The sequence below is a fragment of the Mixophyes fleayi genome, chromosome 5 (assembly GCF_038048845.1).
Source record: "Mixophyes fleayi isolate aMixFle1 chromosome 5, aMixFle1.hap1, whole genome shotgun sequence".
NCBI classification, from domain to species: Eukaryota; Metazoa; Chordata; class Amphibia; order Anura; family Limnodynastidae; genus Mixophyes; species Mixophyes fleayi.
Genome location: NC_134406.1, coordinates 181,497,865 through 181,524,834, shown reverse-complemented (window position 1 = coordinate 181,524,834; position 26,970 = coordinate 181,497,865). Strand labels below are relative to the sequence as shown.

The 26,970-nt window shown below is 43.4% G+C and overlaps 2 protein-coding genes across 3 annotated transcripts in view; one reads left to right on the top strand and one right to left on the bottom strand.

The window, feature by feature from the left end:
• KDM1B (lysine demethylase 1B) overlaps positions 1-12,545 on the bottom strand; it is a 56,798-nt gene extending 44,253 nt beyond the window's left edge. The window contains exons 1-6 of the mRNA XM_075213125.1: positions 12,488-12,545; positions 11,462-11,558; positions 11,023-11,150; positions 9,717-9,806; positions 9,429-9,540; positions 25-141 (exon numbers count right to left, since the gene is read on the bottom strand). Of these exons, the coding sequence (XP_075069226.1) occupies positions 25-141; positions 9,429-9,540; positions 9,717-9,806; positions 11,023-11,150; positions 11,462-11,551 (537 nt within the window). The 5' untranslated portion in view covers positions 11,552-11,558; positions 12,488-12,545. The remainder of the gene's footprint in view (positions 1-24; positions 142-9,428; positions 9,541-9,716; positions 9,807-11,022; positions 11,151-11,461; positions 11,559-12,487) is intronic.
• A 49-nt stretch (positions 12,546-12,594) lies between these two features.
• TPMT (thiopurine S-methyltransferase) overlaps positions 12,595-26,970 on the top strand; it is a 54,254-nt gene continuing 39,878 nt past the window's right edge. The window contains exons 1-2 of one of the 2 annotated variants that reach the window (XM_075213126.1): positions 12,668-12,702; positions 12,852-12,898. In XM_075213126.1, coding sequence (XP_075069227.1) covers positions 12,890-12,898 — 9 coding nt within the window. In that variant the 5' untranslated portion in view covers positions 12,668-12,702; positions 12,852-12,889. Of the gene's footprint in view, positions 12,703-12,851; positions 12,899-26,970 lie in introns of both variants that reach the window. The other variant, XM_075213127.1, reaches the window with a different exon arrangement.

Sequence of the window (26,970 nt, the reverse complement as noted above, 5' to 3'; positions counted from 1 at the left end):
AATAACGTCACAAAGCGCCATTACCTTGAGCGAGTTATTTAGTTTCATGCCACATCTGTAAGTTTTTGCCATTTGCATTGTTAACTGTATCTCCTTTGTCAACTGACGCCATTTCCCACATTCAGGTTTTGTGCATTGTACCTAGAAATCATGCAAGATAATCAAGTGTAACTAGAATATAATAAACTAAAATCACATATAATAAAATACATCGGGATTACATACTTTGTGCCTTTTCTTCCATCACAAAGGTGCACCTAATTTTTATTTATTTTTTTACTTTCATTCTTAATTGCCTCACAAACCACTCAACAGGGCTTATTTAACATGGTGGGAATAAAAAAATAACCCAAGGCAACAACATACAGAGCTATAACCAAAGTAGGGGGAAAGGTGGTTTTTAATAACAAAAATATTTTGTATCTGCCTAATTACAGATATATATACCACTAGTTTTAATATCTCAATCACAGAAATGCTAGTTTAGCTGAAGCTCTTTCGACAAGTTCCTTCTCTGTCAAACTGAGGATCATTTATTGTAAATAAGACTAAAGATTTGTTGTTTATATACATTATTATTTCTCCCTCTCCCCCGAAAATTAAACAAATTAGCAAACTTATGTTGAAAAGTTGTCCATTGTAAACACTTTCTAGTTCACATTAGCAACAATTGATCACCAATTTAAAGAAAGTCCCTATTTTATGTTAATTAGCTGATTACCCAAATACAAATTATTAATAAAAAGGATCCTTTTCATCATAAGGCTTTCATTAACAAGGCACATTAGATGGTTTTAGGCTAACTTGCATGACTGAGTAAAGCGGTCATACTGCTTGATATGATGTCTAGCACATTTTAGGGCTAATAAAGAGTTGCACATACGTTCAGATTTCAAGATGAAAAACAGGATTTTTATACTTGCATAAAATCTGTTTCTCTTAGTCCATTGGGGAATATATGGAACATTGGGATATAGTGTAGGGGGGTAGGGGAGTGTGCACTTTAGAAGAAGAAAAAAAAAAAAAAAAAGAAGTTTAAACACTTGACCCTAGCTTATCCCCCTCTCCAGTTAGGCCTCAGTTTATGTTTACCCAAGCCCCACAGAAAATGAGACAGAGAGAGAAACAAACAGAAATGAGGAAAACAACAAAATCCTCTGGAACATAAAACCCATCACACAAAAGAAGAAACTAGAGTGTCAAGGGTGGGCACCCAATGGGCTAATAGAATCAGATTTTACATTGACCAGAACGCGGAACACCATTTGCAGTTCCAACAAAATTGATCGGAAGCTAGAATTCTTTCAGGAGTTCAAAGACAGACAGCCCCACCAAACCCAATGACTAGCATCTGTAGTCACCAAAGTCCAATCCCAGATCAAGAATGGGCGACCCATGCAGATACTGTCCATCTGCAACCAAAGGAGTGACTCATGCACCCAAGGAAAAAGACTAAATACCTGACTGGAAAGGTTTCGATGAGATCTGTTCCACTTCGAGAGGGCTGAAAGTCCCTCGGATAAAACTTGACCCCCTTAAAAGTCGATACCATCTTGCCCAGACCCTTCATGCAAAAGTGTACAGAGGTTTGACAGCCAATAGAGATCTTACTATCCTCCACAAGGTCTGAATCTTGTACGGTGGCAAGAACACCCACTGTCTACGAGTGTCAAATAGAAGACCCCCCTCCAAACAAAATAAAATAAACAAAATCATCCATTGGGATGGAGTCAATTTGGACTTCTTCAGATTGAGGATCAAACCGTGAGACTCCAGATTCTGCACCGTGACCTGGACATGGAACAGAAGTACAGAAGATTGAAAAGAAGATTGCCCAGGTAAGGAATGATCGTAATACCTTGAATTGCAACAGTGCAGCCATGACTGCCATGATTTTGGTAGAGACCAGAGGAGCCATGGCCAGATCCAAAGGTAGAGCCCGAAACTGGTAATGGTCCATTAGGATCGTATATTGGAGAAGGAACTGATGGCCCTCCCAGATGTGAACATGCAGTTAGGCATCTCTGATGTCCAGAAACACAATGTACTCCCCCTGTTCCTCAAGGACTCTGTCTCGAATCTGTGCACTAGCAGGAACAAGAAACAGGTTGGAATAAATATCCAAACCTCCAAGTTTCCGGAATTGGAATAACCAATCTGGAGGAGATCAGGGTACGAATGGCCTCCACAATTTCCTGCACCCAGGCATCCATGGTAGACTGAAATCACTGATCCTGGAAGAGGAGAAGATGGGGTCCCACCATGGCGGACCTTTCTTGGGCAGAACGACTGTCACACCGACTTAGTGTCAGGAGCAAGCGCCGCAGCCCGGCGATTCCGGCTGGGGCACCCTATTGCCTAGCAACAGGCGCGTCGCGGCTTCCGCCGGAACCCGCTGCCTGGCCCGTCCCATTGCAATTCTTTGCACGCACGCGTCCAGGACAATATTAAGGTCCCAAGGGGCTAAGAATGTTTTCACTCTTGGTCGTAACCTCTTCAGTGCCTGAAAGAATTGGAAGACGAGATCCTGAGATGACAGCTTGGTGTCAAGTTGGATGATAAGAGCAGATTTTTGCACCTTTAATGTAGATGGTGCTAGTCCTTTAACAAAACCATCTTGAAGAAACGAACAAATCTGGGACACTAGTGGACATGGGATCCTTCGCCATGTTCCTCGCCCAACAAATGAATTTTTCTCAAATTCTGTAATAAATCATAGAGGAATTATTTTTCCTTGCCTGAATTAGAATGCCTATTACCTTGTCTGAAAAACCTTTGGATTTCAATAGTCGCTGCTCAGTCTCCACGCCATCAAACCAAGGGAGTCCGGATTTGGATGCAGAACCGGACCCTGATGCATGAGATCTGGTCTGACCGGTAATGGCCATGGATGTTCCAGCAGCATCATCTGTGCTACCGCGAACCAAGGGCGACGCGGCCACGCCGGGAGGACTGCTATCACCTCCACCTTTTCCTTCCTTATCTTCTCGAGTACCTGAGGGATGACTGGAAAGGGAGGAAGCACGTACCCCAGCTTGAAGTTCCAATGCATTGACAGGGCACCTATCCCTAGGGCCCTGTTTTCCCTGTGACGAGGGGTACCTTGGCATTGCTCCCTGTGGCTATCAGGTCTATTTCTGGCATTCCAAACCTGTGTAGTACGAGTTGAAAGACCTCCTCGTGCAACTCCCACTCTCCTGGATTGACCTGGTGTCTGCTTAAATAGTCCGCCACCATGTTGTCCTTGCCTGCCACGTGAAGGGCTGAGAGAGATTTCGGATTCGTCCCATGCCATTAGTGTGGTTATTTCAGCCAGCATTGCTCTGCTCTTGGTACCACCCTGCTTGTTTATAAAGGCTACCACAGTCCTCTTGATAGGACTGGAAGTACTGGACTTCACGCCAGACAGCTCTCATCTCCAAGATGTTCCCCTGGAGAAGTCGCTCTTCATCTCGCCAAGTGCCCTGCGTGACCATCGTCTGCATGTGAGCACCCCAACCTACTGAACTGTCGTCTGTGGCAAGAACACACCAGTCTGGTATCAAGGGAGTCACACCTTGCTTTCTCAAGCTTTTTTATTATAAATTAAATTATTATTATTAATTATTATGAAGCCTTGGAGCTGCCACCAACTTAGGGACTGTCTTGCAGACCTTGAAAGGTTGATTTTGGAATCTAGAGACCCCACTGTACGATCCCATTCTGCAAAGAGGTTTGAATGAAGACCTCTCATATGCCACCTTGCCCATGGAAGTATTCCTATTGTTGAGGAAAACATTCCTAAGAGGCAGAGACAGGTTCGTGCTGAAATCCGAGATTGACTCTGGACTTTATGCGCCAGCAACTGTATTTTGTCCAATCTTTCTTGAGAGAGACAGACCTTGTCCGTTCTTGTATTTATTTGCACTCCTAGGAACACAAGCTGTTTCAAGGGTATCAGATGGCGTTTTGATACATTGACTAACCAACAGAGTTGTTGCAGAAACCGGATTACTTGGGATGTAACGTGTAAGGCCGCTTCTTCTGACTTTGCCCAAATCAGAATATCGTCCAGATATGGCCAAAAAGCTACTCCTCTCTCCCCGAGTGCCACTATGAGAACTATAAGGACTTTGGTAAATGACTTGAAGACGTAGAAAGGCCAAATGGAAGACAAGTAAATTTGGAAGTGGCGTCCTTGAATGCAGAACCTTAGGAATTGCTGGTGATGGATCGCCAGCAGAAAATCTCCCGTTTCTACCGCCTTGAGGATTGATTTGATAAGACTCCATCCGAAAGTGTTTTGCTTGCACAAAGCAATTGAGAGCTTGTAAATCTAGCACTGTTCTGAAGGCACTTGATACTTTCTGGACCAGAAACAGTTTGGAATAGAACCCCATGTTTTCCTGATTTGTCGGCACCGCCACAATCGCTTTTGCTTTCAACAGGTCTTCTAGGCTTTCCACCAATGCTCATTGTTCCAATAAGGACGTGGACTTCTTGACTGGATAAATCTGTTTCCTTTTGGCCAGATATGAAGATCTATGGAATATGACCCCTGGTGACTATCTCCTGGATCCACTTGTCTTGTGTGGTCGGACTCCAAATTTCTGCAAAGCAGGATATCCTGCCGCCCACTGGAGTTAGTGGAGACTGGGTCTGCAGATAGTCATTGGGTTCTTTGCTGTCCTTGTTTCCCCCTTTTTGATCTGAAGGGCTGAAAGGACTGTCCTGTCATATTAGCTTGGTGTCTGGAATACTGTGTCCCATGTCTATAGGCACGGGCTTCTTTAAACTGTTGCCTTGGAAAATAAGAGGAAACGTCTCCCCTTTCTGTCTTGCGGTAGACGATTAGGCCTGCCACTTGCTAGCCTCTGCATCAGTTTATCCAGTTTCTCCCCAAACAGGAAATTTACCTTCATATTGAAGCGTTGTAAGACGGCTTTTGGATTGGTGATCTGCCGCCCATTGATGAAACCAAAGCGCACTTCTTGCTACAACTGCCGAGGCTATGCTCTTGGAAGATTCTATCTTCGATATCTGTATGTAATGTGCTGGCGAACAACCTGAGGGCTCTAGCTACCGAAGCCATAGCTATCCCAGACTTTAGAGTTTTGCCTGAGGAGATATGTAATATCCTGAAGGAAGTCACCATTCTCCTATCCATGGTGTCTTTCAATGGTCCCCCATCATCCCATGGGAGAGTGGTCCTTGTGGAGAAGCCGGCTATGGCTGAATCTGCCTTAGGTATCGAACACCAACTCAGCAGATCTTCATCCTGGAAAGGATACATGCGGTTCAGTCTTCCCATGTTAGAATGGCATTTGTCTAAGGCTTGCCATTCCTTAGAGATCAAGGGCTAGATTTACTAAGCTGCAGGTTTGAGAAAGTGGGGATGTTGCCTATGGCAACCAATCAGATTTTAGCTGTCATTTTGTAGAAGGTACTAAATAAATGAAAGCTAGAATCTCATTGGTTGCCATAGGCAACATCCCCACTTTTTCAAACCCGCAGCTTAGTAAATCTAGCCCCAAGTCTTTTATCACCTTATGGGTATGGACCAGCCTAGATTTCACTTGTTGTTCCGAAAACAGTGCATCCTGTGGTTTGACAGGAACTGGAGCTTCCTCAATGCCTAACGATTTGTTAATATGCTTGAGTATAACATTCACGGTATCCAAATTAAACATTCTGGGATCCTCCTTCACCTCAGCCTCACTATGTGACTCGGAATCCCACACCTGAAGGGAACTGAATGTTTCAGAGGATGGCCCTAACCTCATGTCCTCCATATCTTCTCCTATTGGAGTCCTGCCCCTCTTTGCTCCCTGCTCGGGGGCCTGAAAATCCTGCATCACCCTCACTCATCCACGAAAAGAACTCTATGAATTGTTCTGGGGGGCCAGGATCTTCCAACGTGTCAGGGGTACATAACATACAAAATGGATGAACGCAATCTTTCAGCAATCGGTCATCAGAAGCTGCACACACCCGATTCTTAACTTTGCATGTTCTTTTTCCCTGTACAACCTCCACAGAAGTACTGTAAACAATAAAAAAAAAGGTACTAAGTAACCTATTCTAAAGTACACAAAACACCCACTCTAAGGGCTTACCGTGGGGTGTCCTTCAGCTTTTTTGGGGCACTGTATCCAGATAGCGGCTAGGTCCTGCAGCATACATCCATCTATAGCAAACAATGAGCCTCATATAATGAGCGTCAGTTGCTTAAAAAGGTGTCTGCCCTGACATCAAAGTGTGTCCATAGCAGGGTAACGACTTCCACCTGTCTTCCTCCTGACAGATGGCTTGGTAAACAGAGAAGCCAGCGTTGCATGGCAATCCATCGAGCGCACTGCGCATGTGCCCTCTACACTTGCGCGCCCGTACTGCGTCACTGTGCAGTACCGTTGAAGACTCCCGAACAGCCAACGTTGAAGAGAACAGTCTGGTGCAGGCACAGACCCCGTTGAACTGCCACACAGCCAGCCTCATGAGGAAAGCAAAAACCTCCGGTAAGCCCTCTAGCACAAAAAGACAAACATAACTAAAAACGCTACTCTGCACTACCCTGTCCTACATATGCCGAGACAGGAAAAAAAAGACGGAGAAGCTGCCTTATATACGGTTCAGGTGGGGCAGATTTTTCCTATCTACACTAAGCTGATAAGGGTATTAACCCATTGTAAGGGCTGCCAAGAGTAGGGAAAGGAAAATACACTTTCACCCTGTTGTCTGACTGATAGTGGTGTCAAGCTCTGGCCCAAACAGAACACTCCCAGAAAAAAGGAAGTGCCTCAAGAGTCTTGTTAGACTCCACATCACCCTGAAGGACTTAAGCCAGAGTCCAATGGGCAGAGACTGCAGAGGGAGAGATCCGCGCCCCTATCAATCCCGCATCCAGGGCCTCCTCCACCAAATAGTCAGTAGCCCTCTGAATCTGTTCCACCAAAGAAAGTAATTCAGAGCTCTATTTTCCGGCAACTAACCATCTGAAAGTTCTATGGACTAGTATTCAACAGCCTTGTTCACTCCAAGGCGGGCTTTAAAGAGGCACCCGCTGCCACAAAAATGGTCTTCAGATCACCCTCAACCTTATGGTCCGCACCATCCTTAAGCATGGCTGCAATAGGGATTGTAGTGACTTTAGCCAAAATCGCAACAGTAGCGTCCACCCTTGGAGGCACTTCCCATTTAGCAAGACTCTCAGAGGAAAAAGATCTGACGACAACCAGATCTCACCAAACATATCCTCCAAATGGGAGGAAGAGGAAAAAGAAAAAATAACTTTTTTTTCCGCCGTGCAAACAGAGAAGGCTCCTCAGTTTCAGCAACTGCAGCCGCTGGAGTTTCTAGCATCTGGCGCACAGCCCATAACAAATCATCCACTCCTAGTCGGTAAGAGGGAACTTCCTCCTTAAAAGCGTCTTACTCAACAACCATTTTGCCCAGCTCCTGGGAAGAACAGTTGGAAACGGATTTCTTTCCTGGTTGACCTGTGTTTACGTGAGGAAGATGGCGTAGTGGATTTCAACATCCTCTCTAAAGAGGAGGAAGCCGAAACCAAACCCTGTACCAAAGCTGCTAGACCTCAGACCCAAGCCGGTTCCTCTGAGACCACAGCAACGAGCCCTGCAGGATTCTGGTCTAGCGAAACAGGAATGGGATCTGCCAGACTCCATGCAGAAGCAGGGGAAACCTGGGAAGAACTGCCCACCAGTCGGAAACGGACCAGCCGTTCACTCTTAGCTAGAGTAGGCCAGTAACCTGGCCCTGGTAGGCGCCGCTGAGACATGGTAAACACAGATAGGAGAAATACATACAAGACAAGATAAGCAGGAAAATCAATGAAAGGAAAGTGAGCCTGCAATACAGCCCCAGAGCCCAAAAATCTGAAGGATTAACCACTCAGAAAAACAACCTCACAGACACGGTGCCTTACAGATGGAAGGACAGAGAAGGGGAGTGCAAGTGCTCCAAAATGGCTGCTATTGTGGTGTTTGCACAAAAGGAGTGAGAGACCACCAGGGAGGAAGTGCCAGGAGAGGGAAGAAGCAACTCACCCCCGAGGGCCCAGCACTGGATTGGAAGCTTTCAACTAGGACAGCCACCTCCACCAATCCAGCGCCTAGCAAGTGCTTACAGACAAAAAAAAAACACAAAACCCTACCCCTACTAGAGACAGTCGATCCATGGAGCCCACCTTGGCTTCCTAACACCCCCCCCCCTCTCCCAGGACTGTGCTCACCTTCTGTCACTTCCCCTCTTGCACAGCGAGGCAGCTCCCCTGCAGCAACTGATTAAGGAAGCTGGGCACAGCCTGCCGTGATTGTGGCCGGCTTCCCAAAGATTTCCAGCAGCGGGAGCGCTGCGGACATAGAACTCTGTGCTCTGCAGGGTTCCATGTCCGCAGCTTACAGCAGCAGACGCAACTCCACGGAACCACCGATACGGTTCCCGTAACCACAGGAGGCACTTGTGTCCCTCAACTCCTGCGGAGGCGGATCGGGGGTACAGACAGTAAGGGCCTGCAACGGCAAGTGTGACATGCCCCTGGAGATGCTGCCTTTGGGAAGTTGGCCACATCTGCCAATACATCTGTTACACCTCCAGATTTGGAGGTCAGTGGTGAAGGCGATGATGATGGTCAGCACAAATCTTTGTAGTGTTAAATAAAAATAATGTGACCCCCTCCCCCCAGGTCTCAACAGCAGCCATGGGTATGCTAGCACTTGTAGTTCTACAAACACCAACATACTCAAGCAATTTATAGCTGCCAAGGCTTGCACATCATTTAATTTTTTACATTTACAATAATTACCGCAACACCCACCCCCAGTGGTGTTTGAATGAGCCCAATATGTGGATGGCTTTAACTAGGGGTGGGGTCCCATGCATTTTGCGGGCATGATTCTCTTAGAGAATTAAGCCCCCACTTTGTGAGTTTCCCTATTATAGTGTGACCAACACAGCCCATCATAGCCTGGTGCTAGTTGCGAATTTTGCAGAGAGACCACAGGCTGTTCATTCATCCCCATTAGCAGTAACTAGCACAGGCTATAAAGCACTGTAGCTTTGTTTACTATTGGGGAGGGCCGCACATTTTTTTTTTATTATTATTTAGTTATTTTTTAAACATTAAAGTGCCACTCATGATCATGTTGATGATAATGACTTGCGTAACTAGCATGGTGCCACATCATAATGCACACAAAGGGTGAATTCAATTGGCTGCGTTACAGTAAAAAGAAACGCAGCCTGTGCACTATTACTGTTATTACGGTAGTTTCAACCCCAGATTTTGCTCGCAGCTCAATGAGCCAATGGGTCCCATTTATGCCTGGAATTATGTGGTCACACAAGTTCAAACAATTCATTATTTTCAGTTTTTTTATTGCTTTTACTTTTTAAGTACTTTTACATGTACTAAAACCACACAATCATCTCACCCAATATGGAAGCTGCTGGTCAGCCATATATGCTTTGGGACTTGGTTCACTTTTCCCATTACTTGTCCATATTCGTTTCCAAGAAGAATAAATTTCATAACCATCCTTGTGACTAAAAAAGAAAAAAATATTGAATTGCACAAATGGATAGTATAGCTGCATAAGAGTTGGTCTATAATCTACATAAGAAAAATAGTTATCACAGGAACACACAAGTGTACAAAAAATAAAATGAAACGCATGGTAGCCCATGAAGAAAATAACTAGGAAATGCATAATGACACCTACCTCCTATAGTAGTGATCAAAACATTCATTGCAGAAGTGCTCCCCGCAGGAAAGATGATACCATCTTGATGTGTAACCATTTTTAGCGCACCTGAATTCAAAGTATTTAATATAATTATTTTTACCTTTAGCTACATACTTTTATGGATATACCATCAATATGTGTCAAATTTTATTGTCTGGCAACTCATTTAATGTGGATAGAATTGTATAATTTTTTACAGGCAAGACGCAATACAATTCTCAGAATTCACAGTTTAATAGGATAAGTAGTCTTCCTTAGGTCAACAGATTATAGCAGTGTGTGGACTGCTAGCATATAATGGAATAATATTATGGACTCAGACTTCTTTATATGTTTAGACAGGATTATGCAAAGTCTGCATATATGTTAGCATAAATACACCCGATAGCGTAAATAAAAGCCAGGGCAAAAATCTAAGCAGATGCCACACTAGGCACCACACTCAAACCCCTTTGGTGTAGGACAAAAACACAACATGTCTGGCAGCAGAGTAAAGAGGACTGTCAGTCCTCCAGATTGATCTTAGTTATTGAATCAGCGAAAAAATTGTGTGTGCAGTGTATGTGGCACATGACTGAACTAATACAAAATGTAATAAAGATGCATTTACCTTCTGGAAATGAAGCAAAGTGGGGGTGATAGGGATACAATGGCTATGATTGTGGCAAGGCTAAAGTGGTGGCAAATACAGAGGGAGATCTGAGTAGTAGCATTCAATGAGTGATAAGTGGAGCAGTAAATGTGTTGCGGACATGCGTCTAAAAAAAGCTCATTTTAAAAAGTCTTGAGAAGTTTATAAACGTGGAAAAAATAGATTTAAAAAATGTCTTTCACAGAGACATCAATACTTTTTACACTATATGTCTATCTCAAGAGAATTTTGTTGGAATATATTATGATGGAATGTTTTGTCGGTTAAATTGTCATTTGTTTCAATTAAAAAAAAAAATTAGGAAAGTTTTTAATTTTAGCAATTCTAAAAGAACTTCTTTAAAATAATCCAACAGAACACTTTTAAAGATTACATTGTGGATGTCTGCTCAGTATGTACTTCCCCAAGATTAGTGGTCAAAGGAACCTAGAGCAGATTGAGGTTACAGCCACTGCACTTATTGTTACACCCCCAGAACTCATGAAGAGGGAGGCCAGGATGATTGTGTAATATATATGTATACGCAAAGTAAAATTAGGTTGTACATCAGCAATGATTATAATTGTGACAATAACATAAATAATCCTAGCTACACAATTGCTGATCTTCCACTGACTGCATCAAGCTCACCTTTCAGCAGCACTAGCAAAGCAAACTGGACACGTTGCTGTACATCCCGCCTTCTCGCACTTCCTATATTTCTTTTCCGAGGAATCATCATCATCGTCGAAATTATCACTGGTCGTCTTCTTCTTCACCTGATCACAACAGAACAGGTAAAACGTGAACATTTTTATAGCTTTAAAAAATAATAAAGTCATATACCCAAAGCTGAACTAGAAACTGTCAAATGTTCTTTATATTTTATGATGAAATGTACAATTACAAAGGCTGGTACAAAAAAAAAAACATTCTGCCTATAAACGTTGGGGTAAAAGAAATACCCAAGCACAAAACTTAGTCAGACGTAGACATATGTCTAGTCCGTTTCCAGCCCGTGTGAAAGGGTAAAATGAAATAAAAAAATACAACATAATAACCGTCATGAAAGCAAAGGACAGAATGTTACCTGTCGGACAGATGACCGTACAGGGACGTTGTCAGGTGCAGGTTCAAAAGAAATGGCTTTTTTCTTTGCTCTGCCTTTAGCTCCAGACATGGCTCAACTGCAAATATATTGTTTAAAAGTTTTATTGACAGATTTAAAGATTAATTTAAAAGAAAATTTTGAAGGTGTCCACAGGCGCTAATAAAAAATTTATAAAATGCGAGATATCATCACGCGGCTATATTGCAGGGAATTGCTGCCAATGTTAGCCACTTATGTGGATGGGTGCATTGCACGAACCCAACTGTTTAGGCACCAGGCCTAACAAGTGAATACTGAATAGCCACATCTGGTTTGCATTCCAAGTGGTGTTTAAGATAATCATTCAAACTTTTTATCTATTATATCAAGATAAATCATCTACCGTAGCCTTTGAACATTAAAATTTTGCATTTAAAAGCATAAAAAGAACAGTGTAACCACACTCAATTATAAGGATTCAAATGGGCTAGGCTCCGCCAACAGTGCACAGCACTTAATGTGATTACATGCACACATCCAGTATCAAAATGTCCCTGGAAATTTAGTTTTCAAAGTATAATGTATTAGATTTGTAGTGGTGCGAGTAGGCTTAGTCATGGCAGATGTATGTTTCCCAGCTGACTTAATGTCATATAGACCCAGGCTGAGAAGAGCATGCAGAATTCCTTTGTTTTCAAATCTGCTAATGCTATTGCGCCATAATACTGCTCAACACTCTTACAAGGTTCAATCTACCTCCTACACTCCCAGTTTATACACTAGACACAAGCATATGTGCACTTCCTTTATTGTTTTAATGGAACTACTACTGGTCACGAGGAACCCTATTTTCAGAGGACAGAAGTACGTCTGCCCCGCATGGCTCCACGCTCAGGTATCCACAGGAGAATTTTTTTTTTAATTTTTTTTAAAGTCTACTGAGGACACATACAGAGGTGATTATATACGCCCGGCTCTGCCCCTCCTGTTTTCTATAGTGAACGCACAAGGGTCTTCAGTACAGACCTGCAATAAAGACAAGACTCCACAGTCGGACCATTGATAATGCGCATGCGCCACACCCCTTCCTCTTTCTGTTGTTTTTATCTTCACTGGAGCGTCACAGGCCACACGCGTGTTCATTGGAGGCTGCTAGAATTGTGGGCGGCCATATTTGGCAAATCTCTCATCGGATTACTGAGTACTCTTTTTTCATATCTCACGGATATACTTGAAACTAAGTGAGTATCTGTTGCATTTACTGTAACTTTTACAGAGCTTGTTTTATTGATATTGTCATATTTTTATAATTACATTGTGAAGTATAATATGTACAGTTTTGAATAGTGACAGGAGAGGTTTTTTTTTATTACATGTCTCTTTCTCGCAGTGTGTTGTAGAAGGATCTATTAGCGTTCAATACAGAGTATGTCAAAGGCGAGCGTGACTAGCCTTGTGCCACCGATTGGTGAAACATTGTAACGAAATATACATATTGAAATATTGAACAGGGACATCCATTACATTTGTATTATAGAACATGCTTACAATGTATTACATAACATGCTTACAATCTAGAGGTGTAATATTTCATTGAAAGTTAAAATTAAACCAAGATGTTTTGCTATTCATAATTATGGTTTTGGGGTATTTTTTTAAAAAAACATTTTAACATTAATTCGGGTAATTTGCAAACTAAAAAATTATACAGACGAGTGATTTTTATGTGCAATAATACACCTAATTGTCCGTTTTGTGTATAATAGGATAACACAGCACCTCATCATTCTAGTGTTTGGAACTGCAGTGCACAACATTTGCTAGTTTGTGGGTCAGATTTGAAAAACATGATGGAAAGTAACCATCACTCAGACGATAAACCTAGTAAGATTTGAATTTAAACTCTTCTCCATAAATACTATTTGTTTAAAAGACCCCAGAAGGGACTTTGGGGCGGTTAATATAATACTTTCTACTCTATCAGAACGTCCAGGAGACTCCCAAATTTTAAGGAGAGAGAAGCCCACTCCTGCATCGCTCCCACTTCCCTAGTGAAGTGGTGGCAGGCAACGATGACGCAATTCGCTGAAAATTGTGTCATGACCCCGTCCCCTCCGCACAATGACACAAATCATAGCATTGCGCAGTGAGGGTCGGGCATGATGACGCAAATCGCTTCACCATGCCCCTCCCCGCACTTCACACTTGGAGGGAATGTCAAAATATGTATTACCGATACAATGGTCACTTTAATGTATTTTAATGTTTTTATTACTTGGGTCTAAATATTCCATGTATTGTGTGCTCACAAGGTACAAAAAGTATCCCATTGAACATATAGGGCGAGTCTTGGTTTCTGCCACTCCTGCAGATGTTTGAATAAGTCAATCTGATTTAATTAATCATATCCTACAAAAATCTTGTTTTTGCATGTGTGTGCAATACCAGGCGTGCTCATGTTCCTAGTCCATCCAGTTGTACCCGTGAGAAGATACAAACATTTTCTTGTGTAAAATTCATTCACATTGCATGAAAATTGGGGTCTTTGTGAAAAACAGGTGCAATTAGCATTTGCACTGTTGGAGGTTCATTTTAAATGTGCAAAAAAACACAAGAAAGCCATACAAGCAGGTATGTTACAACATTAAAAAGGTTGGAGACCCCTGTAATATTGCCTTTAGGAAGAGGCTTTCTAATTTGTGATATACTGTAAAATCAGCAGTGCCTCACAGCCTTTTTATATGTAATCCCTGCAATGCTAATAGCGTATTCTCTGCATAGCTACAAGTGAATACATACTTTATTATTACTGCTATGTTGTAAAACAAAGTGAAATATTACTAGTTAAAGCACGAACAAAAACTTGTACTTTTGTCCTTGCTTTAAAGAGAGTATTTGAAGCTTGTTTATTATCATGTTTTAAAGATTTCCTGCAGCAGAGTGTACTATGTAATTAACATACATATAACTCCACTGTATTTTTACCTAGTGTTAATGCTTGTAAAGGCTGCAGACAATAATGATATTAACATAAAGCAAACGCTTATCAAAAACTGTGTGTGTACCGTTCTGGTTTTTTTGGGGTTTTTTTAAATACATTTTATTGACGTTTTTTTCAAGAAAAAGTGGTACAACAGATGAAGCAAAAAAAAAACCATCTCATAACTGGGAGAACATAGAGAAATTGTAACATAGATAGGGCTCAAAAAGCGGTGCAAATACACACTTTGGGAACCTCTGACATAAGGCATAATACAAGGTGCACTAAGCTGGTTATGCAAGTTCATAGGACAAGAGGGAGCCAGTTAAAAATACAAGCTACGTGGGGCCACAGTGCAGTTTAAAGGTGGGAAAACAAGCCGCATAAGTGGAATCAGCAAGTGCTATTAAATACTGCAGCAGCCAAAATAAGTGTGAGACAGATCAGCAGGGAGTGTCCAATGCAGGTGGTGGAGGATATCAGAGCTCAGGCTGATTGTGGAATGTTGTTCTCATGTAGCAGTGATTGTAGGTAGAAGGTTCCCCTCCTGTTCTGCTCTTGTATATCTCTTACTATACTAACTACATAAGTTATTACACTTGTAAAAATCAAAAATCCTCACTTAGAAGAATCCTCACTAGCTAACAGCCTCCAACAGCCTTTGACTGCTGTTTAAATAGGTTCAAAAAGCCATGTGACTACTTTCATGAATTAACCCCCACTAAATCACACACTACAAACAAAGTAATAAAATTCTAAAACAAACAAATTGAGGGTAACCATACCAAATAGCTACAAGGCTGCACATATGATCTTTTACAGATAGCTTGAGCAGTGGCTGAGAGATATTTACCATATAACTACAAGGCTGCACATATGATCTTTCACAGATAGCTTGAGCAGTGGTGATGAACTAAAAACAGATTTATTTCATTATGCTACAGAAATCTGGCCCTGTCATGAACAAAAATATTATATACCGTATATACTCGCGTATAAGCCGACTTTTTCAGCACATTTTTTGTGCTGAAAAAGCCCCCCTCTGCTTATACACGAGTGAACTTACCTGTTCTCCGATCCCTCAGCTCTTACCTTCCGTAGTGTAACGCACATGCGCTCCACTGACAGGAAGTTCGGCATTTGGAACGCAAACTTGCGTTCCAAATGCCGAACTTCCTGTCAGTGGAACGCACATGCGTTCGATTTCAGAGGTAAGTAAAAGGCTGATATATCTCTCTCTCTTTCAGCGATTGATTTAGCATTATGGTCTATTATAATAGTCTCTCTTGCAAACACAGTGGCATTGGGTCAGCTGAGAAATTTTTTTATTTTTGCAATTTACCAGTAGCTGCTGCATCTGTTAATATTTCAGGAATGAAAAGAACAGGTGTGCTTGGTTGGCATAACAAATACAGCAGAGATAGGGGCTGCAGAACACATATGACAATAGAAATCTAGATCATACTTGCCAACTCTTCCTTGTTGGCTTCAGGGAGATCCTGGGGGAGGTGGGCATGCAGGTGGGGGGGGGGGGGGGGGTTGTCGATTTGCATAATTTTGGCCCCGTCCCCTGCTGTAATTGGCCAAAGTTGTGACAATCGTTTAGGGCCAAAATTATGTGATTCGTCAAGCCCCCCCCCCCCCCCGCAACTTATCTATTGCGGGGGCCAGAACCGGGAGGTTGCCCTGCTCTTTTGGGAGCCCTCCCAGAAATGCGGGAGTCTCCCGGACATTCCCGGGAGAGTAGGCAACTATGCGTTCAAGAAAAGCAGCTAATGAATCTCTAGAGACTGAAGTGTCTTTTACATTTCTCTCTCCATTACTGAAGTCATGTTGTCTAACCTGTCAGTCTTTGATTAAATCTTGGTCTCCATGAAAATGGCCACCTTCATAGGCATCAATACATAGACATAGGACACAATTTCTGAACTCTGTCAACATGCCACAGTTGGCAACCACGTCTTGTACTGGCTCAGTATCAGGGAGAATGCTAGACTCTTCAGGGAGTGAGGGAGATCACCCCTATTTCAGGGAGTCTCCCTGATATTCAGGGAAAGTTGGCAAGTATGATCTAGACTAGAGATTTAAGAACCCTGCAGTACATTTGGGAGTTCATGAAGTGAATCCAGGGGTGAGGGTAGATTTCTCTATGGACACAACCCAGTTGAGTAAAAAGCCATTCAGCCTCTCTATCTCCAAGACCTCTCAAAATTTCTAAGCAGGCTGGACTTTAGAGGGAGAGACTGACTGCTTCCAATACTGGTTACCACTAGGCTGCTGTGGTGAAATAGTTAACAAGCTTTGCTTGTAAAGGGGACATCAGTTGCAGTTTTAAACCTAAGAGGACATCCCAGTGGTCTATAGGGAGATTTATATTAGTTCTGCCTTAGATATCCAGAAAGGTACAAGCACAACCAGAAAATGTAATCTGTAGGCCTTCCTAATGTGATAACAGGGGTGTCTATGTATAACAGAGGCTCATGTACAGCTATGGAATGTTGTGCATGAGAGGTATAAATGCCAGGAACCAGTTTTTAATTGTACAATATTCTATGGGCAGATGGCTGAAAAATGTTGTGTGGGGCACAGACTGGCATTTGAATTGGGGGGTTTGTACAGTGTGCGGTAGCACTGGGTGCTACATGAATCTATGGCAGGCAGGCATTTTGTTGGACAGTGTTGGTACAGGTAGTGGAGACACATGGCTAATGTAGAGTGTTTGGCATAAGCTGGTATGTTGGTGTGGGTACATGGTGTGGCGCAGTTATTCATGTAATATGCATGAACATATAGCTAGCACAGTAGTATGGGGTGCATGGTTGGTATATATGGCTGGTATAATATGTTGGCTCCTACCATTTGGCCCCGGGTGCTACCTTTAAGACCAGCCCATCGTGCATGATAGAGATGGATTTAGACTAGCTTTGGGCTATATATCCCAAATAATCTTTTCACAATTACAAAGTTACAATTTTGTGAAGGCAGTGGACAATTACAGATCAGTGTTAAAGAGTGTCTTCACACCAAGTACAGGATTGTATTGTTTGGGAGAAAGAAATCTCAGTTCATCATCATCATTTGTTTATATAGCGCTGCTAACTCTGCAGCGATGTACAGAGAACGCATTCACATCAGTCCCTGCTTACAGTCTAAATTCCCTAACATACACAAACACAGAATGAGACAGACTAAGGTCAATTTAATAGCAGCCACTTAACCTACCAGGATGTTTTTGGAGTGTGAGAGGAAACCAGAGCACTCAGAGGAAACACACGCAAACACAGGGAGAACATATAAACTCCACACAGACTGGAATTGAAACTCCACACATGGTCTGGAATTGAACTCATGACCCCAGTGTTGTGAGGCAGAAATGCTAACCACTAGGCCACCGTGCTGCCCAAGTTCAGCTGCTGGACCAGAGAGCTGCCATTGTTGTTGCCATTTCTGTTCCTCCTCTGGTGATCCCTGCAGCTTCCTTGGTGGCAGCATCTGCTGCCAGAGCTTCTGCAAACATTTAGTGTCCTTGTCCTGTGTCTAGTTGGGTCTGATTTAAATTATCTATTTTTTTGCTTTACTGTGCATATTATATACATACGTTTTCACTATAGTAAAAAAACATATAACACGCATGATCAAGTATCCACAACGATGCTTGGCATTGGTCTTGGTGATGTTGTGAAATTTCACAAACCGTCTTATTGCAAAGGTGGCATCCCAACACAGTACCACGCTTGAAGTCACTGAGCTCTTCAGAACCACACATTTTGTATCACACATGTTTGCAAATGGATACTGCATGGCTAGGTGCTTGATTTTATACACCTCTGGCAACGGGTCTGATTGAAACACCTCAATTCAATCATAGGTTTTGCCAAATACTTTTGTCCATATAGTGTATTAATACATTTATTTTGTGACATAAAAAAATCTTTGAAAAATAATTTTATTCTCAGGTATCTAACTGTATTTACCACATACTTGCCAACTGTCCCGGAATGCCCGGGAGACTCCCGCATTTTGCGAGAGTCTCCCGGACTCCCGGGTGAGTGTGGCAATCTCCCGAATTCTGCCCACTTCACTAGGAAGTGCCCCACTTCCTAGTGAAGTGGGCAGAATTAGATCCCAAATGCCGCTATTCCCGATGAATCACAGTGTTTAGCCCCGCCCCCTGCTGTCAAATGACGCAATTTGCGTCATGACGTCACAGGGGGCGGGGCTGAAATGATGCGGTTTGTACGGCCACGCCCCCTCCACTGGCTGGCTCCCGGAAGGGAGCTGAAGAAAGTAGGTAAGTATGATTTACCATCTATGACACTGCCATTTGCACAAGCTCAGGGCACACAATACTAACATAGCAGAGCCCCTGAGGAGCTGCTATGCTTTATGTTATATTTGTCTGTTATATATAATTCAGCTTTGCAACTCAGAGGTGGCGCTGCACAAACCACATGGTGATCAGAAATCTCATTACCATACGCGTGCACTGTTGCTATATCCCGATTCCTCCCATAGCGCCAAGGAGGAGACAAATATCGAGGAAAAAATGGAAATGTGTCACTCTTTCCCACATATTTGCCTTCGTATATTGACCCCATAAGTATTTTGCAGAGAGGACTACACAGACAGAGGTTAATAAAAAAAATAAGGGAAGATAACTGTATATATCTTCCCTTGACAGGTACAAATTAGCTTAGAATTTTACAGGTAAAGAGTAGACTATAGGACAATAGGTTTGTGACCAATGTTCCCTCTAATTTTTTTGGAGGCTGGGCAGAAAAAAGGATAACAGGTGCGGAAAAAAATAAAGCAAAAATTGACTGAACGGAACTTGCAGAAGCCACAATAATTTTTGTTAATTAGTTAAGCATGTAGCAGACTTATTTTATTTGATAAAATACGTATTTGTTGTGTGAAATAACTGTATTAAACAACACAATCATAAATGTCAATTATGTCATTACAGTATATTAAAATATACTTTTGATTAACATAAATCAATGAAGAGTTTATATCAAGCTGATACTATACCTCGTCAGTCAACAGGAAATGTTAGTTTACTCTTTTTTTGGTGGGTTTTCACGTCTATCCTTGTGTGCAGTCCAATGCTTGTAAACTGCATTTAGATCAATGTTATTTCCAGAGGAAGTGTAGAACTTGATGCGCATCAGATTGTCCAAATTATCTACTTATAGTCTGTTTCTAGATTTAGTTTTAATTGAGTTCATTAAGCTAAAACCACGTTCGCAGTCTGCACTTGATGCTTGAAATGTCCCAGAAATGTCCAGAATTTGAAGACTCTGCTGTTTTTCTTTTGGACATTATACGCATATTATGCACTATATATACTAGAACTTCTTAATAGTATAAACTGCAACTTGCAGTTTATACTTGCTGTCTGCAAGTGCAAAGATGTGATTTATTCAGCAGCAGTGATGATATTTCATCACTTAGATATGTGCAGTTGAACTGCTGATGCTGGCATATCTAGGTCAAATGGTGGATATGAGGTCCGCTGGATGCCCAATGAATTTGTGACTTCATCTAAGCTGCATAAGGTCTTGTGATCCCTCCAAAAAAGCCAGAAGCCTGCACTTTTAAAGGGTTAAAGTAGTAGTTCTATTGCTATTATGCAGGAATCCAGAATCCCAGCTGTCTTAGATGCTGCATGGCTAGCCAGTGTCACACGCCGGTCCCATAGCTAGGTGCTGGCGGTGTGACTTGCCCTTTAAGAACTATGTTGGTGCTTGCTCTTGCTTCAGAGTCACTACCTTTCCATAGGTGTTCCTTGTTATGTTGATTGGGACCTCCTTCCGAAGCCTATTGATCTCAGAGGACTATTTCAATCTCCCGTGATCAGGGACTCATTGCCTGATCTTCGTGTTACTCACACTGCTGTGGGTTCTGGCTGCATATCTGACTTTCTGTTTATCACCTGGATACTATCGGTTGCCGAAGTTACCTGTCATCATTGCTCTCCATCGGCTCCGGTGTATGCCAGTTCGTGGTTCATCTACAAGCTGAAGTTACTTGTCGCTGTTCATCTGCACACAGAACTATTCGTGAGTTGTCTGCTACACCTGCGCTCATATTGATTGGCTCAAGTACTACTCTACTCGGCTGTCTATGTTGCGATATTCTATATTGAACTACAATCAAGTTTTCTTGTCATCTGTGGTTCTATGTCTGGCAGGCTATTATTACTCTGCTGATTATTATTGCTGGACTGTTAATATGAATATATTGCCAAGCCGGGAGCCATTTCCTCAACTCATGTTGTGCGCATTATCAGCTGTTGTCTATTGGTGATGAACTGACGCTTACCTGTTTACCGGATCATCTGTGACCTGTAGTTCCACGCTCAGTTTGGATTTCGTTTATCACGCTGCTACTTCTAGGCAACACTTTATTGCATGTTACCAGTTATATCCAAGTTCTTGGACAGCATATAACGTTTTCTGTTCCGCTAATATGAACTATTGTGATACCTATAACCACCTGCTAAAGTGAATCATAATATTCTGTTTGGATCAGCCAAGTCGTATACTACTCTCATTGGACTTTTAGCTGTATCAGTGGTTCACCTTCATCTGCTGTGTGTTTCGTGTAGGATCCAAGTGTTCTAATCACCATCTCAGCGTTGAACTGTTATATTGCTTATTTCTCATGCTGTTGCCATTGGTTACCAACTGAAGTAACTTCTGTGATTATTACTGTATTCTATGAACTGCCGTGTGCTCAGCTCTGCTGAGTTGTACATACTATTATTATTATTATTATTAATTTTTATTTATAGGGCGCCACAAAGTATCCGTAGCGCCGTACAAGGACAAACAATGGCACAGTACAAGGTGAAACAGCACAGTACAAGTAACAGTAAGCACTATAACTCTGGGGGCTCAGGCACAGCATGAAAGAGAGGGAGGGAGGGGAAAAGTGAGTATAGGCAGGTGTCACTCACCGGACCGTGAGTGCCTCTTCCCGGACATTTAGGAACCGTGGCCGTCCACCATCCTGAGGGTCTGCGCATGCGCAGCCCTTTTCTATATTTCAGTGTATACTCCTTTAACTTAATTGGCAGATCAGGCAACCTCCCTATATTAAGCACCTGTGGTCAACACCACGTTGCCTGATCTTGGAGTCTCATTCCTCATGAGTCTCTGAAGGTGTTCCTGTATTACTCGTGTATTCAGCCCTGCTGATTCCTGTGGTTTCCTAACCACTTCTATCTCTCTGGTTCCATACCACTTCTACCATCAACTGTATCATCATTACTGTTTGCTCATTGCTATCCGCTGCCTCCGTGCACTCCAGCTTTTACCTCATTCACCTGCTTCTCATCAAGACTGCCAGCTGACTACTATCCGCTGCCTCTGTGCACTACAGTCTCCTGCTTGCAACTTGCCTGTGTTCAACATCGTGACTGCCAGCTGACTACTATCCGCTGCCTCTGTGCACTACAGTCTCCTGCTTGCAACTCGCCTGTGTTCAACATCGTGACTGCCAGCTGATTACTATCCGCTGCCTCTGTGCACTACAGTCTCCTGCTTGCAACTCGCCTGTGTTCAACATCGTGACTGCCAGCTGACTACTATCCGCTGCCGCTGTGCACTACAGTCTCCTGCTTGCAACTCGCCTGTGTTCAACATCGTGACTGCCAGCTGATTACTACCCGCTGCCTCCGTGCACTACACTCTCATCTCATCTTTGCTGTGGCTCCCTCGAGACTGCCGCTTTTCATTATCATCTGCTACACTTCGTGATCATCTGCTCCTGCCCTGCGCTGCACTCCTGTTTCCCATCGCTGTTGGTTCCTGTGGTTGCTACTGGTTACCTCCGTGTGCCGCTGAGTCCTGCCGCTGTGGTCAGCGCTATCGTCCATCTCCTGCTGATCCACTCTCCACGCCTTCACGTGTTCCACTGGTCTCTACCCTCCTGTCAGCATTGGATTTGTATCTCTTCTACTACCCTCTGCTGGATCATCTCCATTCTCCTGGGTTTCCTATAAGTCCAGTTCCACCTGCTGCTGACTCCTGTGGATTCGTGTCCCTGTCGGTCTACTCACCTGTGCGCTGCACCTACTGACCGCTGCTTCACCTATCCAGGGACTTCCTATCCAGTCGGCCTCCAGCCGCTCAGGTACCGCTGCAATCCCATCTGACTGCTACTGCTGAACCACGGTATGCATACTTCTCATTGACTGTGCTGTGTATTGCATACCTTGCTGGACTGTGTTTGGTTCTCTCTGGAGTCTGCTATCCGCTGAGTCTATTGCCATCATTGACTGTGTTATCATTGTGCTGGACTACTTCAAGAGACTTTCTAGATTGCAGACCTGCTCAGTCATTTATATATATATATATATCTATATTGTGCATATTACTGTGGATCGTGTATAAGGTGCCTGTGTATATCCTGTGTTGCAGTCTTCCCCTGTGCACCTCCTCACATATATATTCAGTGGTACAACTTGCTGATGTCAGACCACTGATCCCTGTTTCCGGTATCACCTGTTCCATCATTCTCTCACATAGCAGTGGTACAACTTGCTACCGCAGACCACTGACTACCTGGATACCTCCACTTGGATTCCATTCCTTCACTCAGACAGCGGTGCAACTTGCTACCCGCAGACCGCTGACTCTCATCACCTCCTTGTTTCTGTTGGACATTCCTCCTCACTATAGCAGTGGTACAACTTGCTATCGCAGACCACTGACTACCTTCACGTGTCCTTGTCCATACAGTTCCTTGTTTATCATTACCTCATTTCCAGTGTTGCTAGTCATAGACTTTCCTGAGCATCTCATCGGCCATCATTTCATGTTCCGTGATCACCCAGCTACCAGAGTACCCTATTTACCATCTACATTGCTCTGGTAAGCCTACCATCTGGTGATCCCTGGGTAAAGACTCCTAGTGCCCGTGACAGTAAGATCAGGCCATGACAGACCCAGATGTGGAACCTACCGCCAAAGAGATGCTGCAACATCTGGTTAGCCGTGTGGAGCAACAGGATGCCCGCCAACAGCTGTTACTTCAGTGTTATCAGTCATTAACCTCCCAAGGAACATCTGGACAGACTGTGACAGCTACTACTGAAGCTCCTGTGCTTTCCTCCGTTTCCCCATTGCCATCCCAGGTGTCTATAGCTTCCACGCTTCACCTGCCTACTCCGTCAAAGTACGATGGAGACCCCAAAACTTGTAGGGGTTTCCTTAACCAATGTTCAGTCCATTTTGAGCTCCAACCTCAAAATTTTTCTACCCATCGTTCCAGAGTGGCCTATCTTATCTCTTTGTTGTCAGGACAAGCCCTGGCTTGGGCCTGGACAAGCCCTGGCTTGGGCCTCCCCTCTGTGGGAGAGGAACGATCCAATATTACAAGATAGTGCCAAATTCATTTCTACATTCCGAAGTGTGTTCGATGAACCAGGTCGTGTGACCTCCGCTGCTTCCAGTATCCTCCGTCTGCGACAAGGATCTCATACTGTAGGCCAGTACGTCATTCAATTTAGGATCCTAGCCTCTGAACTTCAGTGGAACACTGAAGCCCTGGTTGCCGCCTTCTGGCAGGGGCTTTCCGATAAAATTAAAGATGCACTGACTACCCAAGAGCTTCCTTCGTCACTTGAAGATTTGATCTCTCTATGCCATCGTGTTGATATGAGATTTCGTGAAAGAGAGGCTGAGAAAACGACTTCTGCTAAAACACCTTTTCGCTCTAACCCTCAGTTTCGTCCAGTGTCACCCGCTGTGATTCCCATGGAGATAGGACGTTCCAAGTTATCTTCTGAGGAGAGGAAACGAAGAGTCAAGAATAGACTCTGTATCTATTGTGCTGATTCCACTCATGTCCTCAGCTCCTGCCCTAAGAGATCGGGAAATGCCAGGCCCTAACTAGTTCTGGAGAGGTGAAGTTAGGGTCCCTGGAGTCCTCTCGATCGTCTATGAAATCTAAAGTCTGCGCTTTTGATGTGACTATTTCCTTTGCTACCAAGACCTTTGAGTCACAGGCATTGATTGATTCCGGAGCAGCAGGAAATTTTATTTCCAAATCGTTAGTTAATCAATGGTCTCTACCAATGATTACCTTAAAAACTCCCATTACTGTGACGGCTATTGATGGATCACGTCTCATCAACGGTCTCATCACCCAGAGTACGTCTCCAGTAACCCTTCAGATTGGTGCTCTGCATCATGAAGAGATATCGTTTTTAATTCTTCCTGTTACGACAAGTCCGATTGTCCTAGGCCTTCCATGGCTTCAGTGTCACTCTCCCCAGATTGACTGGCGCACCCCTCAAGTCACGTCTTGGGGGCCTGAATGTCACCATCATTGCCTTTCCCAAGTCATTCCTCTCAAGGTACAGCAAGCTTCCATCTCAGCTATTTCACCGGGACTCCCTCCTCAATATGCTTCATTTACCGATGTTTTTGATAAAGCTCAGTCTGAACGTCTTCCTCCTCATCGTTCTTGGGATTGTCCGATTGATCTTCTTCCTGGCAAGACTCCTCCCAGGGGCCGGGTCTATCCACTCTCGTTACCTGAAACTCAAGCTACATCTGAATATATACGGGAGAACCTCCAGCGTGGGTTCATTCGACCTTCCACCTCGCCCGCTGGAGCTGGGTTCTTCTTTGTCAAAAAGAAGGATGGATCATTACGCCCTTGTATAGATTTTCGTGGACTCAATGCCATTACTATCAAGAATCGGTATCCCATTCCGTTGATCACTGAGCTATTTGACCGCATCAAGGGAGCCCGTATTTTTACTAAGTTGGATCTTCGTGGTGCCTACAATTTAATCAGAATTCGTTCCGGTGACGAATGGAAGACGGCGTTTAACACCAGAGACGGGCATTACGAATATCTGGTAATGCCTTTCGGGTTATGTAATGCCCCCGCTGTTTTTCAGGGCTTCATCAATGAGATTTTCCGGGACTTATTATATGTATGTGTCGTCGTCTATCTGGACGACATATTGATTTTTTCACAGGACCTGCCTTCTCACCACCAACATGTGGCAGAAGTCCTCTCCAGGCTACGGAAAAATTCATTGTTCTGTAAATTAGAAAAATGTTCATTCGAATTACCCCAGATTCCATTCTTGGGGTATATTGTTTCCGGAATTGGTCTGAAGATGGATCCTGACAAAGTAAATGCTGTACTACATTGGCCCCAGCCAACTACTCTTCGTGCCATCCAGCGTTTTTTAGGTTTTGCCAATTACTATAGACGCTTCATTCAAGACTTTTCTTCCATTGCATCTCCTATTGTGGCCCTGACTCGAAAAGGGGCTAATCCTAAGCAATGGTCTACTGAGGCTATTCAAGCCTTTCAAACATTAAAAGAGTCCTTCTCTTCGGCTCCAATCCTTCGTCAGCCTGATGTGACACTCCCTTTTTTTCTAGAAGTAGATGCCTCTAATGTGGGCTTAGGAGCTATTCTCTCCCAACGCTCGGAACAGCAAAAATTCCACCCTTGTGCCTTCTATTCTCGGGGTCTCCTACCCGCAGAGAAGAATTATACCATCGGAGACAAGGAATTACTGGCTATCAAAGCCGCATTAGAGGAATGGAGATACTTGTTGGAGGGAGCTCGCCATCCGGTGACGATCTTCACGGATCATAAGAACTTGTCATATCTCCAGTCTGCCCAATGCTTGAACCCTCGTCAAGCAAGATGGTCTCTTTTCTTTTCCCGTTTTGAATTAATAATTACCTTCAAACCAGCTGCCAAAAACAAAAAAGCTGATGCCTTATCTAGAACCTTTGTTACGTCCTCTGATATAGAAGAGGTTTCCAACCATACCATTCTAGACCCCAAATGTATCTCACTGGCTGCTTCATCCACCAAAACGCTACCATTTGGGAAAACCCTCGTGCCTCCTACTCTAAGGAGGAAAATCCTTTCGTGGTTCCATGCCTCTCGTTTTTCTGGACACGCCGGTGAACATAAGACTTTTGAGATCCTCTCTCGAAGTTACTGGTGGCCTTCAATGAGGAGAGACGTCAAAGAGTTCATTGCTTCCTGTGAATTATGTTCGCAATTCAAATCCTCCCGCAGAACCCCAGCAGGGTTGCTGCGACCACTACCCATTCCGTCCAAACCATGGACCCATATTAGTATGGATTTCGTTACTGACTTACCACCTAGTAAGAACCATAACACTATTTGGGTGGTAGTGGACAGATTTTCGAAGATGGCTCATTTCATCCCTCTGTCTGGTTTGCCTTCCTCGTCTATCCTGGCTGAACATTTCATTAAAGAAATCTTCCGTATCCATGGATGTCCATCTGAGATTGTGTCTGATAGAGGAGTACAATTCGTGTCCAGATTCTGGCGAGCCCTTTGTAAAACCTTGGGCATACGATTAGCACTCTCATCTTCTTACCATCCACAATCCAATGGACAAACCGAACGTGTCAATCAAGATCTTGAGACTTTTATAAGGATATTTTCTTCAGCCAATCAAGACAACTGGGTAGAGTTACTCCCTTGGGCTGAGTTCGCCCATAACAACATG